The sequence below is a fragment of the Halichoerus grypus genome, chromosome 15, assembly GCF_964656455.1.
Source record: "Halichoerus grypus chromosome 15, mHalGry1.hap1.1, whole genome shotgun sequence".
NCBI classification, from domain to species: Eukaryota; Metazoa; Chordata; class Mammalia; order Carnivora; family Phocidae; genus Halichoerus; species Halichoerus grypus.
The window spans coordinates 58,092,679-58,106,581 of NC_135726.1; the positions used below are offsets into that span (position 1 = coordinate 58,092,679).

Here is a 13,903-nt window from a genome sequence, read left to right on the forward strand (position 1 = left end):
TTGCTGCTAGGGGGGAGACCCCTGGCAACGATGTCTCAGGAGACTCTGGGCCACCTGGAGCTGCCCTGCAGGCTTCAGGTTACTAAGCAGAGGGATTCCTTGGCAGGAAGGTCTCCCAGGCCCCACCTCTTGGGGTCCTCTGGTTGGCAAGGACAAGGTGCCTTAGACCACCACCCACTTTCTGCCCAAGTTGCTAAGGAGGCTCTTTTTATGCCCAGGCCCCCACCCCCACCCCCATGGATCCTTCCACCTGGTTGCTAAGGAAGCAACTTCTTAACAACCAGGCATGACCAGGCCAGTGTGACCCTCCTTCCTCCTTCCCCACTGCTAAGGGGGCTCCCTAGCAACAGAACTTAGAACCTTGAGAGCTGGGTGGGCAGGTGGGTGGGGCCCAGCTGGTTGCTGGGGTGATGGCCTTCAAGGTCTGTCCCCACAGAGGCCTGAAGGGTCTGGGGAGGCAACATGGTGGGCTCTGGGATCCCAGCTTTGAGCCTCTTCCTGCTGATGCAGGGCTCAGTAGGTGAGGGGGCTTAAGAGAGGGTCAGAGAGCTGAACAGGGAGCCTCTTCAGCCTCCATAACAGCCCCCTTCAACACCAATCCTTTTTCTCCACAGATGGGAATGGAATCCAGGGATTCTTCTATCCATGGAGTGAGCAGTGGATGAAACCGGGGTCCCCCAAGGACAGGGAGCCCAGACTAGACTCTTGAATCTAAAGGAAGAATGGGCTGGGAGCCAGATCCTGGGTCTGAGGGAGGAGGGGCTGGGGGTCTGGATTCCTGGGTCTGAGGGAGGAGGGGGCTGGGGGTCTGGACTCCTGGGTCTGAGGGAGGAGGAGGGGCTGGGGGTTTGGACTCCTGGGTCTGAGGGACGAGGGGCTGGGGGCCTGGACTCCTGGGTCTGAGGGAGAATGGGCTGGGGGCCTGGACTCCTGGGTCTGAGGGATGAGGATCTGGGAGTCTGGACTCCTGGGTCTGAGGGAGGAGGGCCTGGGGGCTGGACTTCTGGGTCTGAGGGAGGAGGGGCTGGGGGTCTGGACCCCTGGGTCTGAGGGAAGAGGGGCTGGGGGCCTGGACTCCTGGGTGTGAGGGAGGAGGGGCTGGGGATCTGGACTCCTGGCTCTGAGGGAGGAGGGGCTGGAGGCCTGGACTCCTGGGTCTGAGGGAGGAGGGGGCTGGGGGTCTGGACCCCTGGGTCTGAGGGACGAGGGGCTGGGGGCCTGGACTCCTGGGTGTGAGGGAGGAGGGGCTGGGGGCTGGACTTCTGGGTCTGAGGGAGGAGGGGCTGGGGGTCTGGACCCCTGGGTCTGAGGGAAGAGGGGCTGGGGGCCTGGACTCCTGGGTGTGAGGGAGGAGGGGCTGGGGGTCTGGACTCCTGGGTCTGAGGGAGGAGGGGCTGGGTCTGGACTCCTGGATCTGAGGGAGGAGGGGCTGCAGGCCTGGACTCCTGGGTCTGAGGGAGGAAGAGGGCTGGGAGGCTGGACTCCCGGGTCTGAGGGAGGAGGGGCTGGGTCTGGACTCCCAGGTCTGAGGGAGGAGGGGCTGGGGGCCTGGACTCCTGGGTCTGAGGGAGGAGGGGCTGGGGGCCTGGACTCCTGGGTCTGAGGGAGGAAGAGGGCTGGGAGGCTGGACTCCTGGGTCTGAGGGAGGAGGGGCTGGGTCTGGACTCCCAGGTCTGAGGGAGGAGGGGCTGGGGGCCTGGACTCCTGGGTCTGAGGGAGGAGGGGCTGGGGGTCTGGACTCCTGGGTCTGAGGGAGGAGGGGCTGGGGGCCTGGACTCCTGGGTCTGAGGGAGGCAGGGCTGGGGGCCTGGACCCCTCGGTCTGAGGGAGCAGGCCTGGGGCCTGGACCCCTGGTTCCTGCACAGAGTAAGCACTAGGCAGGCAATCCCGGAGCCTGACTTTGGGACCCTGGGGTTCTGAGGCCCTCGGGTCAGACTCTGTGACATAGCTTCCACTGTGGTTGGTCCCAAGGCTGTGAGGGAGATGTGTGGGACCGGGAGAGCTGTGGGGGCCAGGCGGCAATCGAGAACCCCAATCTCTGTCTGCGTCTTCGATGCTGCTACCGTGAGGGGGTCTGCTACCACCAGCGGCCAGATGGTGAGTGCCTGGAAGCCGGGCCCCTGGGGCAGCTGAGTCTCCTGGGTCTCAAACCTGCCTCCTTTGCCCAGAAACTATGCGGAGAAAGCACATGTGGGCGCTGGGCTGGACATGTGGAGGCCTCCTCTTCCTGATCTCCAGCATCTGCTTGTTCTGGCAAGTGGGGTTGGGGCTGAGGGTGGGCTCCCGCACCCCCAGAGGAGCAGGCAGACGGTCAAGGCTGAGTGTATGCCCTCCCGGTCAGGTGGGCCAAGCGCCGCGATATGCTGCACCTTCCAGTGTTCTTAAAGGGCAAATGTGACCTGTCGAGGACCGTCTCTCTGTTATCCAAGGACCGGGGGACTTCGAGCGAAAAAAAGGCATCGGGTGGCAGCATGCCAAACTCCCTTCCTCTGGAGGGGGCCACGGATGTGTCAGGGGCCACCGAAGGGGAAGGGACGACAGAAGGGGGTGATGAAACAGAAGGGGGGGAGGATGAAGATTAGGGGCACCCCCGGGGGGACCCCTCAATACAGACATAGCATATAGACACGTGGTCTCTTTTCTAAGAACCATGGGAGCAGAGGGCTCATGAGCTCTGGGGCAGGGAGCGTGTGTGTGTGCGTGTGTGCACGAGGGGGCCGGGAACTGGGCTGTGATCATGGGGGTGCTGGGCTGAGTGGGGTCTGGAACCAGGGAGGGGTGGGTCAGTGGGGGGTGGCCCGCAGCTCTCCTGCGGGAGCACCGCTGATGGACAGCCTCCGCCGTGGACCCTTGGGATCCCGCCCTCCGCCAGCACGGTGCCATGCCTCCCACCGATGCCCGAGCATGGCAGGGCTCCCTGCGGGACATGGGCCACCCCCGGTGGACGACGTTACTGTCAGACTCTCCAGTGGCCGGGTGGAAATTCTCCTGGACGTGCGTACAGTACAAGACTTGTGCTGCCCAATCCTCCCGCCTTCCTCAGGTGCCACACCCATACCAAGTACCCTCCATAAGTACTTCCTTCCTGGGTGCCTGGGTGGCTCAGCGGGGGCGGACTCTTGATTTCGGCTCATGTCATGATCTCAGGGTCATGATCTCAGGGTCGTGAGATCAAGCCCCCTGCTAGGCTCCTTGCTGGGCGGGGAGTCTGCTTGAGATTCTCTCGCTCTCCCTCTCCCTCGGCCCCTCCCCCTCTAAAATAAATAAATAAATCTTTTTTTTTTTAAAGGTACTTCCTCCCAATAAATACCTTGTGAGTCTAATTTGTCCCTCTGTCTGCTGCTTGGAGGACCCCCATACCAACCGAGGGGCATAGGCTGAGGGGCATCTGGACTGAAGGGGTGGGTCTGGGCTCAAGATCCTGGCACCACTCTCCCATGCCCCTCCATGAGGGCCAATGTGAAGATGGGCTCCAAGGTCCCCAAGGGCGTGGGTGGCCCCTCTGCGGGTGTGGCCTGGCCCCAGTACTGTCCCTCTCCCAGATAGACACACAGTGCTATGAGGCAGAGCCATTTATCCAGGGGAGGATAGGGGCGGACAGGTAGGCATCCTGGTGGCCCAGATGATGGTGGGCGCAACTGCACACCGCAGTCCAGTCCTGACAGGTGGGTCCGTGGGTCCATCTGCAGGAGAAAGGCTGGGGTTAGTGGTTGTGCGGGACTCCTCCCAGGACCCATGCATTCCCGGGGCCCCCCGCCCAGCAGCCTGAGGGGCAGGGGAAGGGAGCCCCTTCTTCCTGCTTTAGCCCCCATACATTGACTCACACACCTGCTCAATTGCTCCTCCACCCCTCCACGCCCCCATCTGCTGCAGCGTATTTGCCTCACCGGGCTCCAGAGGTACAAGCTGGAGAAGGAGAGACAGGAAGTCAGAGAGGACAGACGAACATGTAGAGGGAACGAGGGGTACAGAGACAAAGAGACACCGGAGACAGACACAGAGACAGACACAGAGAAAGACAACAAAACATAACGGCTTCTGCTGGGTGGCTCTGTCTGTCTACTCCTTTCATTTTGGTCCCAGAGGGGGAAGGGAGCGACCCGAGCCGGAATCTTCAGGTCCCTGTGTTAAAATTCAAGTTCTCTGTCCTTCGTGTGCTGGAAGCACTTCCCCCCACCCACTAAGGAGTCCTGGGTTTGAACAGGCCTGTCTTCGTTCGAAGAGGGGCCTACACTCCAGCCAGCTTGGCCCACATTTCTGGCAGGTGGTTCCAGCCAGAGATCCGCCCAGCTGTGTTAGACTTCTGGGCAAGGTAAAGGATTTTCACCGCTGGTGGGTAGTTCTAATTTCCGTGCCAAATTTTGTGTGAGCTGATGCCTCCTCATCTACGCATACATCTTGTCTTAAACCCATCTCCTCCTCTGAGCTACAGAACGCAGCTGATAACTGGAGCGACTATTTTCTCAGTTCTCACGAAGAAGGGTGTATAACTAGTCCCATTCTGGATGCACAGGAGAAAAGTTAAATTCATCACATACAGAGAAGGTCTTAGCACGTCAGGATTTAATTGTTTTACGGAACTCCCATCCGAGAAACTGAGTCAGTCACTCATCCATTGTTGACATTGTTCCTCCTCTCCATCTACCCATTGGCGAACCCATCCATTCTCTCAGCTACCATCCTATCTGCCCAAACCACCTGTTCCCCAATTCTGATGAATCTTACCAATTCATCAGTCTAACCATATCCATCCATCCACCAATTCATCCATCCACCAATTGAACATTCATTCCTCTATCCGCCCACCCATTCACCAGTCTGTCTACTCATCTACCAGCCAATCCATCCACCCGTCAAACAACCCATCCGTCCATCCACGCATCCACCCACCGACCCAGTCACACTTCTCTGACTTCCTGAGCTTTTTGCAGAGCAATGCTAAGAATGAAGACACCAAGACCCAGGCCTTACCATCAGGATGCTCCCTGTCCAGCGGGACAGGCAGTCCCAGCAGAGACACCACAAGACAGACAACAAGCAATAACAGGGGTAACTCAGACAATATGAAGACCCAGAGAAAGGCTACAAAGTTGCGTTGGATCTTAATGGACACAAAGGACGTTTTCCATGTGGAGTACGGACAGCAAGGGCACTCCTGCTGTAGGGGAGAACGGACTGAGGGATGCCATCATAACTGCAAAGAAGGCAGGAGATGTGGGGCTGAAACATGTGGGGCCCACAGACAGTGAGTGGCGGGGATTTAATCAGAGGGCAATAGGGAGCCACAGCAGGTGTTTGAGCAAAGGAGTGCACGCTGGAGAATGTGTGTTTAGGAAAGGGGATAGAAGACAGAGGAGAGAGAAAAGGGAAGGAATGAGCAGCAAAGCCTCCCCTGCGTCTCACACTCCTGGTATTCTCGCTCTTTCCCTCTCTCTTAGAAGAATCCTAGCTGTGTGCCCTTGGGCAAGAGGTGGCACCTTTCTGGGCCTCAATGTCCTCCACGGGATGGGGATGGTACTAGCAGTGACCCCCAAGACCCAGTTACAGGGAGAGGATTAAATGGGACCTGGTGCTCCTGGGGGCTGGAGTGCAGAGAGGGGTCTCCAAGTGTGGGGGCGAGCGAGTAGTGGCTCTCTAGGCCTCATCTGGGGGGCAAGGTCTCTTTGTCTCTTCCAAGTCTGTGCTCATGCCTGCTGTCCAAGGCTCCATCCTCTGGGCCCTGCTGCTCTCCTCCCTCGTTTTGATCTGGTCCTTTGGCTTTCTCTCCCCATTGTCCCTCTCCCTCCCTATCTCTCCATCTCTCCTCTCTCTATTTCCACCCCCACATCTCTTTCCATCTCTCCCCTCTGTCTCTCCAGCTCTCCCCGTATCTCTCCAGCTTCCCCCCTCCATCTCTCCCCGTCTCTCCATCTTCCCCCCGTCTGTCCAGCTCTTCCCCTGTCTCTCCATCTGTCTCCCCGTCTCTCCATCTCTCCCCCCTGTCTCTCCAGCTCTCCCCCTCTCTCTCCAGCTCTCCCCGTTTCTCCAGCTCTCCCCCTCTGCCTCTCCATCTCTCCTCCCGTCTGTCCAGCTCTCCCCCCGTCTCTCCATCTCTCCCCATCTCTCCATCTCACTCCGTCTCTCCATCTCTCCCCCGTCTCTCCATCTCTCCCCCGTCTCTCCATCTCTCCCCCCGTCTCTCCATCTCTCCCCGTTTCTCCAGCTCTCCCCCTCTGCCTCTCCATCTCTCCCCCGTCTGTCCAGCTCTCCCCCCGTCTCTCCAGCTCTCCCCCGTCTCTCCATCTCTCCCCGTTTCTCCAGCTCTCCCCCTGTCTCTCCAGCTCTCCCCCGTCTCTCCAGCTCTCCCCCGTCTCTCCATCTCTCCCCCGTCTCTCCATCTCTCCCCCTGTCTCTCCATCTCTCCCCGTCTCTCCATCTCTCCCCCCGTCTCTCCATCTCTCCCCCGTCTCTCCATCTCTCCCCATTTCTCCAGCTCTCCCCCTCTGCCTCTCCATCTCTCCCCCCGTCTGTCTAGCTCTCCCCCCGTCTCTCCATCTCTCCCCATCTCTCCATCTCACTCCGTCTCTCCATCTCTCCCCCCTGTCTCTCCATCTCTCCCCCGTCTCTCCATCTCTCCCCCCGTCTCTCCATCTCTCCCCCCGTCTGTCCATCTCTCCCCCTGTCTGTCCATCTCTCCCCGTCTGTCCATCTCTCCCCCTGCCCCTCCAGCTCTCTCCAACTCTCCCTGCCGCCTCACTCGCTGCCCCACCCCTCACCTCGGGCTCACTCGGTGCCTGCGCCCGCCGCCCCGGGCCCGGCCTCGAGCGTAGCGAGCTGCAGGCGCACGCGGCGGGAGCCGGCGGCGGGCGGCGGGGGCGCGCGGGCGGCACGGCGCGTTCCTAGAGAGGCGGGCGCGACGCGCGGGCCGGAGGAGGAGGCCGGCGCAGACCAGCGGCGGGAGAGCTTGCGCGCCAGGCGGGCCAGAGCCGAGGGCCGCAGGCCGTAGTCGCGCTCGAGCTCCTGGCGCGAGATCTCGATGTTGCCGGTGTACCAGAGGATCCAGCCGAGCAGGCTCAGGAAGACGAGCAGCGCGCCCGAGTAGATGAGCAGGTCGCCGAAGTCGCGGCCGCGCACCTGCAGCTGCGCGAACACGCCGGTCAGCAGCGCCGCCATGCCCGCCACGTCCAGCGCCACGGCCAGCAGTAGCGCCATCCGGCAGCGGCCCAGGCCGGACGCAGGCCCTGGCGCGCCGGCCGGCGGGGACGGTGCACCCGGCGGGGGCCCCTGCGCGGCGCCCACCGCTGGCGCCGCTGCCATGGCCCTGCTCTGCCGCGCTGGCTCCCCCAGAGAGCGTTCCGGGGTGCGGCCCGGCCCGGGGCGGGGTCAGGGGACGGCGCCAGGTGTGCCCGGCGCCCGCCTGGTCACCTGAGCTGGCTGGGGTGCACACGGGCCCGACTTGGGGGGTGCCCAGGGCAGGTCCTGGCCCTCCGAGGCCTATGCTGGGGGCAGCCCGGCTCCCGGATAGGGGTGGGAGGGGCCTTACGTACACCAAGGAGCGCGATGGAACACATTTAAAATTCAGGGTGCCTTAATGGAGGCAGCGTGGGGTGCTGCGGGAGCCCGGACGTTTTTTCTGTTCGGTGCCTGCCTCCAGGGGCCCCCTGCGCCCCAAGCCCCGTGGTGGGGACGGGGCGGGGGTGGGGTGTCAAAAAACAAGGATCAGACAAGGCTCCTGGGCCCAGAGCCCCGGGACGCAGAGTCAGCAGGCGGGGCGCTCTAGTGGAGGAAACACGGGTCTCTGGGGAGCTGAGATTTCTCCCACTCATTGCCTGTCCCCTGGGGCCGCCCGTGCGCCCCCGGGAAGCGGTGGCTCTCCCAACACTCTGCGCGCCACCGCCAGATTTGGGTGCCGTGCTGGGGGCAGCAGGGCAGTCCCCCAGGCTTCTCCTAGTGCGTCTGGACGGCCGGGACTCCCGAGGGGCGAAGCCCACGAGCAGAGCGGGAGCAGACGAGGCCCCCGCCCTCACGGAGCTCCCGGACACAGTCACAGATCAGGTGCACTCCTGGGGGCCACAGGGGCCGTGCCGTTCCTTTTGTTGAGCCCGGGTCTCCGGAGGCCCCCCAAGCGCCCAGCCCCGTGCTGCCGAGGGCTGAAGACCCGCAGATACCTCAGGCAGGGCTCCCGCCCCTTAAGAGGACCGCGACAACAGAAAATAACCTTCTGGGGAGTTTATGGGGTGCGGCAGCGGGCAGACCGGAGGGGGAGGACGGGGGAGAGGCAGCAGCTACGGCCCCCGGAAGGAACCAAGAGCTTTCCCATGCAAATCTCTTCCCCTCCAAACGACTCGCCCTTGGAGGGGATCTACGCCCTCCTGGGGTGGACGTCTGCGAGGAGATTCCGCCTAGCTCCTCTCCGGACTCTAAACCGTTTGAGATCACCGTGCGGAGGACGACCCGAGACGTCTGCCGGGATCAGCCACAGAATTCCGAACGTGGCCGGATGGAAAACGAGTGTTTCCGAACAGACCCGAAAGGGCTTGCGCCAAGAAGAGAGGGCGGCCACCCCGCGGGAGGGCGTCTCCGAAGGGTTCCGAAAACGCCCGAGAGGGCCTCCGTGCCTTCGTCGGGAATAGCCGAGAGCCTGCGAAGAAGACCGGAAGCATCCGAGACCCTGGAGCTCGTCTTAAGTAATTCAGGCGTCCGTACGTTCATTTGTAAAACAAATATTTATTGAGCGCCTATACTGTGTAAAGCGCTGGTGAGCAACCCTGGAGAGAAACCCCTGCGGAAGGGGACTTGGGGCTTCTCCAACTGGACCCACCCGGAAATCCAGCGCCGCAGTTCCGAAAACACACGAAGGGCCCTCGGAAGGGTGGTGCTCCGCCTCCGAGAACACGCCCTAGGGTTACTAGCCGAAGAGTTCCGAAGGTCTCCGAGCGATTGGCGACAGGCTGGCGGAAGTAGCCGAACGTTACCGAGCCGCCTCGGAGGCGGACGGGAGGAGGCGGGAACAGGCGAGGGCATGCGCGTGCCCACAGAGGAAGCGGAAATGCGTGTGGATATTAAAGGCGTCGCCCCGCCCCTTGCTTGCCTCTTTCCGTCTCCGGCTGCCGTAGCGAGAGGAGGTGAGCGCGCGGTTCTCCGTCGCCCGCGTGGTTGCCTCGTCTTCCCGAGGCCCGGCGCCTCTGCCCTTGCCTGGCCTTTGCCCTTGCCTGGCCTCTGTGGCCGCCCCCCGAGCCCGCCGCCGGAGGTCGCGGCGGCTTCTCACGTTCTCTCCCCCTGCATCCCCCGTCTGAGTTCAGCCCGCCGCCTGGGGTCGCCGTGCGCCCTGCGGGTGCCCCTGCCGGCCGGGTTCCCAGTCACGCCCCTGCCGCTGCTACGCGGGTGGGGCCGCGTGGCCCGCCGCCGGCCCGCTGCGCCCTCTGACAGCCTCCCCTGCCGCTCTTCCCGCAGCCGCCGCCATGTCCGCCCACCTGCAGTGGATGGTCGTGCGGAACTGCTCCAGCTTCCTGATCAAGAGGAACAAGCAGACCTACAGCACTGTAAGTGGGGCTCGGGGCCTGGGCCTGGGGCGGATGCCCCCCCCCCCCCGCCCGGCCTCACGGCCCCGGTGCGCCCCCCTCCCCAGGAGCCCAACAACCTGAAGGCTCGCAACTCGTTCCGCTACAACGGGCTGATTCACCGCAAGACCGTGGGCGTGGAGCCGGCGGCCGACGGCAAAGGCGTGGTGGTGGTCATGAAGCGGAGATCCGGTGAGCACCCACCTGCTGGGCGTCGCTCCGCCTCCGCCTGCACCGGGCGGCCGGGGGGCTCAGGTGGAGCCCTTGGCCCGGGGAAATCGTGAGGCGGGTCAGGCGCGGGAGCTGTCCCCGGGGTCCCGCAGGTGGGGGGCCTTCCCCTGGCTCCCGCCGGTGAGGACGGACAGGCTCGGGGTCCGTTTGAAGCAGCCGTAGTTGGACCCCCGGCCTGCTGTGTGCGTTCAGGAGACGCCCCGCGAGTCCCGCCCCCACTGGACGGGCTTTAGTGTCTTAGAGGGTCATGGGGACCCAGGAGCTTAGAGGCAGGTACGCTTGAGTCCTGAGGTATCTCGGCCCCACCAGCTTTGTTTTCTTCTGGGGTTTTTCGTGACCTCGCATTAGGGCTGCTTTCTGTTTGCGTTTGGAGCCCAGCACCCGTGCAGGGGCAGCAGTGTCCGTGACCTGGCTCTCGATCGGACGGCTGCCCACCCTGGAGGGGGGTTACCCTCCCTTCTCAGCTCACCAGTGGGCTCCTAGGGTTCTCACGCTTCTGCGAACGCCGTTCTGGTGCTCTGGGCCCTGAAAACCTCACTTGCCCGTCTCGGGTTGTTGGGTGGCCTCTCCTGGGCTGTCAGGAACTGGACTGACCGTGTTCCCGGTCTGGGGCCAGGGACGGGGCCAGGCCGACGTTGAAAGTCCCTGCTATGCTGAAGGGTCCTTGGTTTTTGGGTGAAACCTTCCCCGTCTGTTATTTGGGGCACAGGACTCTCGCCAAGACCCCATAGATTCCGTCCTGCTTCACATCCTGAGTGAGGCCCGCAGCTTTGCGCACAGGGAAGGGGGTGCTTTCCTTCTGATCAGGGGCAGTGGGGTCCAGGCTCCACCAGTGCACGGGGGGGGGGACAGGTGCTTTCTGCAGGGCTCTTCCTCACCCTGGCCTTACCTGATGCCCGCCTGGTCCTCCAGCATCCAGGCCCGAGCCTCAAAGCTTGTTTCAGACCCTTGTTCCACACGGGGTAGCTTGGGCCCTGGAGGGCAGGCAGGGAGAGACCGGAGCTGCAGTCTCATGGGCACTTGCTGCCTGGCCAGTGTCCTGCCCTGGAGCCAGGCAGGCAGGCTGTGGTCAGATGACCGCTGTGTGCCTGTGACTTCGGACAAGAGTCCTCATTCCGTTGCTTCTGCTTTGCTCTCTGAGAAGTGACTTGATGAACCTTCTGTCAGGGACACAGGAGAAGACCCACTGCAGGCCTCAAGGCGGGGCCTGGCCTGGCCTGGGGCATTCAGTGGTGGATGGCGCTGGCTGCAGGGAGTGGCCTGCCCAGGCTCACGGCCTAGGGGCTCAGGTTCCCAGGGGGAGAGGGCACCATCACACTCACCCCTGCCACCACCCCCACCCCCACCCCCATCCCCCAGGCCAGCGGAAACCCGCCACCTCCTACGTTCGGACCACCATCAACAAGAATGCCCGGGCCACCCTCAGCAGCATCCGGCACATGATCCGCAAGAACAAGTACCGCCCAGATCTGCGCATGGTGAGTGGGGGCCAGCAGTGGTTGGGGGAGCCTGGCCCGTCCTATGAGGAGGGTCTCTGCTGATGGCTGGACCCACACTCGGCTGAGCCTTCTACCCGTCTCTCCAGGCTGCCATTCGCAGAGCCAGCGCCATCCTGCGCAGCCAGAAGCCTGTGATGGTGAAGAGGAAGCGGGCCCGCCCCACCAAGAGTTCCTGAGCACCTGCCCCTGCCTCTAAAGCAATAAAGATGTCAACCGCCTCACCTGGGCCTCCTGTCTGCCATCCTGGGGCTCTGCCCCGCGTGTGTGCACCTGCGTGTCCTAGCACGCCCCCCACCTGCTGTTACCATACGGGTCACAGTGTCTTGGGACTGGAGGAAGCAGATCTGGGTCAGGGGAGCTCCGTCCCAGCATTCCTGCCTGTCAGGGATGGGGCTTGGCCCAGGTTCTTCTGTTGAGCACATCGGAGGTGTGGCCATGCGGCAGAGTGTGTGTGCAACAGGGAACGTCCACTATGGTCCTCCCGATCCCAGGCTCTGTGCACACGTGACTGTTTCAAGAAAGACCTTTTAGAGCCCAAATCTAAGGGCCGGGGGTCCAGGCCAAGGGTCTGCTTCCTGCAGCACCTGTGGCCTGTGCGCGGGAAAGGGTGTGCTGTGTGGGGCTTCGTCGTCTGGGACTTGGCTGTGGACCCGGCGGAGGGGGGGGCGGGGCTGAAGACTGACGGCAGTGGGAGGCAGGTTGGGGCCGCTTCCCCCAGGGATTAAGGACTAGGCCCCCCAGGAGTGAAGTGGATGGAGTTGTGGGGCAGGAGTATACCCACCGCGAAGCGGGAGCTGCTGGCCTTGGGCACGGACGCAGCTCCGGAGTCCTCACGGGTCCAGACAGTTAAACAGCCTGTTCTGGCTAGGAACCTGGACGGCCACCTTTTGCCCCTGCTGGACTGTGAGTGCCCCATTCTCCTGGCTCCGTCTGTCCTCCAGCCTGCGTCCCCTACCTGCTCTCTGCTCCCAGTCACCACTTCTGCCCGTCGAGACCCCCCCACCGCAGTGCTCCCCTGATCACTCCTCATTGCTGCCGCCTCTTCCCTTCACCCCCACACCCCATCTTCCCCAGGAGATCCTGTCTCCCATTCTGGGGAGCTAGAATAGGTTCTCCCGGTTTCCTACCCTTGCCTGCCTGCCTCCCGGTGTTTAAGAAAACTGGTGATGGCTCATGGGTCGTACCTCACTGTGTGGCTCTGGGCAAGGAACTGGACCTCTCTGTGCCTCTTGTCAAAACTCAGCAGATTAAGGAAAGCAAAGGGCTGAGCAGGGGTTGCACATGGCAAGTGCTCAGTAGGTCTCTGTTTTGTCTTCTAGAAGGTAAGCTGTGTGTGTGTGCTCACGTACATCCTTGTGGCCATTTCTCATCCCAGCCACCCTGGACACCACAGAGCAGGTGTCACTCCCACTTTACAGAGGGAGTCACTGAGGCTCCCATGGGGAAAGGGACTCCACTGTCACTGCCTTGACCCGTTTCCTGCATACCTGCCATGTGCCAGCCAATATGCCACGGATTGAGGATCCAGTGTTGAGTAGACCCCTGGTCCCTACCATTCTGGAGACCACGTCCTGACACCAGAGCTCCGTGGCCAAGGGCGTCTTCCTCCCGAGGCCCCGTTTGTTTCAGGGTAGGAGCCCTGCCTCCAGCGGCTGCCTTGGCTCACCCCAACACAGATCCTGATGTAGACACCCTTGCCTCCAGCTTTCCTCAGTCTGCAGACGTGAACCTGACCTATTTCCTGACAAAACCTCTCGTCCTTCTTGGACTCCTGCAGTAGCTTCCACCCTTGCCACACTTGGGTCTGTTCTTGACCCAGATGGAGAGGCGTCCTTTTGGAACTAAGTCCAGTGGCTTTAAGCCTGCTCAGAACCCTCCCAGGGTTCCCATCCCACTCCAAATGAAAAGCAGGTCCTTGGCCATGGCTGCCTAAGCCTGTCTCCACATCGCCTGCCTCCACCAGGCAGGTCTGCCTCAGGGCATCTGTACTTGCTGTTCCTCTCCCTGGAAGGTGCTTCCCAGCAGTGAGACTCAGCCTCACCCTACTAAATGTCAGCTGAAAGTGAGTTCTTTCCTCATCAGTCCATTAAAAATTGAAATCGTTCCTCCACCCTAGGTTTATTTTTGTCCATAGCGCTGATGTCCATCTAATACGTATGCCCTGTGCTGGTGAGCCAGGACTTGGTCCAGGGCCCCAGCATTTGGAAGATGCTCGATAAGTATTGGACGTTGAAGAAATGTCTGAGGCTCACAGCCGTGAGCCCTCTGCTTGTCCACCTCGTACTGATGGTGGCGGTCAGGTGGTGTCTCTTCTCTGTCCGCCCTGGAGCCCTCAGTCCACGTGGAGTCCTGCTAGTCGCTGGCATCTTCTAGAGAGGTATTTGAATCCTCCCGCCTTGTGTGGCCTCTCCTGACCTCAGGCTGTGTGACGTGGGCTCAGGCGCTGGGCCTCATCAGGGTGGCTGGGCTGGGAGGCCACAGCAGGCATCTTGATGCCACTTGGGTGCTAGAGCCAGGAGAAGGGTGGATGGAGGGAGCAGGTCTCCGCCCTGAGTCTCTGCGCTGGAGTCTCCGGTGCCATTTGGACTCAGACACGTGGTGTCCCCTCCCCAGGCCCCAGCTTCCCAACTCCTC

The 13,903-nt window shown here is 62.2% G+C and overlaps 3 protein-coding genes across 4 annotated transcripts; 2 read left to right on the forward strand and 1 right to left on the reverse strand.

Moving 5' to 3' along the window:
- The first annotated feature begins 462 nt into the window (after positions 1-462).
- On the forward strand, positions 463-2,609 carry TMEM190 (transmembrane protein 190). The gene is made up of 5 exons (XM_036096792.2): positions 463-520; positions 615-650; positions 1,972-2,097; positions 2,169-2,253; positions 2,342-2,609. The coding sequence occupies exons 1-5, from the start codon at positions 463-465 to the stop codon at positions 2,580-2,582; spliced, it is 546 nt and encodes a 181-aa protein (XP_035952685.2). The 3' UTR covers positions 2,583-2,609.
- Positions 2,610-3,557: 948 nt separating this feature from the next.
- TMEM238 (transmembrane protein 238) lies at positions 3,558-8,527 on the reverse strand. 2 transcript variants are annotated; one of them, XR_004918728.2, is made up of 3 exons: positions 6,756-8,527; positions 3,829-3,906; positions 3,558-3,683 (listed from the first exon to the last, which is right to left on the reverse strand). XR_004918728.2 is itself a non-coding variant. In XM_036096872.2 (2 exons), exon 1 carries the CDS (start codon positions 7,294-7,296, stop codon positions 6,763-6,765), a length of 534 nt encoding a protein of 177 aa, XP_035952765.1. In that variant the 5' UTR covers positions 7,297-8,526; the 3' UTR covers positions 3,558-3,683; positions 6,756-6,762. The 2 variants fall into 2 exon arrangements, 1 of the variants encoding a protein (XP_035952765.1); XM_036096872.2 differs by lacking the exon at positions 3,829-3,906 and having other exon boundaries at positions 6,756-8,526.
- Positions 8,528-8,968: 441 nt separating this feature from the next.
- On the forward strand, positions 8,969-11,490 carry RPL28 (ribosomal protein L28). Its single transcript, XM_036096873.2, has 5 exons — positions 8,969-9,104; positions 9,433-9,521; positions 9,608-9,731; positions 11,130-11,248; positions 11,356-11,490. Exons 1-5 carry the CDS (start codon positions 9,002-9,004, stop codon positions 11,443-11,445), a joined length of 525 nt encoding a protein of 174 aa, XP_035952766.1. The 5' UTR covers positions 8,969-9,001; the 3' UTR covers positions 11,446-11,490.
- The last annotated feature ends 2,413 nt before the right edge of the window (positions 11,491-13,903 follow it).

Coding starts and splice junctions, on each gene's coding strand:
- TMEM190 (XM_036096792.2), top strand. CDS start 463: ATGGTGGGCTCTGGGATCCCAGCTTTGAGCCTCTTCCTGCTGATGCAG. Junction 651..1,971: donor GGGATTCTTCTATCCATGGA/GTGAGCAGTGGA, acceptor GTTGGTCCCAAG/GCTGTGAGGGAGATGTGTGG. Junction 2,098..2,168: donor CTACCACCAGCGGCCAGATG/GTGAGTGCCTGG, acceptor TCCTTTGCCCAG/AAACTATGCGGAGAAAGCAC.
- RPL28 (XM_036096873.2), top strand. CDS start 9,002: ATGCGCGTGCCCACAGAGGAAGCGGAAATGCGTGTGGATATTAAAGGC. Junction 9,105..9,432: donor GGCTGCCGTAGCGAGAGGAG/GTGAGCGCGCGG, acceptor CTCTTCCCGCAG/CCGCCGCCATGTCCGCCCAC. Junction 9,522..9,607: donor ACAAGCAGACCTACAGCACT/GTAAGTGGGGCT, acceptor CCCCCTCCCCAG/GAGCCCAACAACCTGAAGGC.
- TMEM238 (XM_036096872.2), bottom strand. CDS start 7,296: ATGGCAGCGGCGCCAGCGGTGGGCGCCGCGCAGGGGCCCCCGCCGGGT.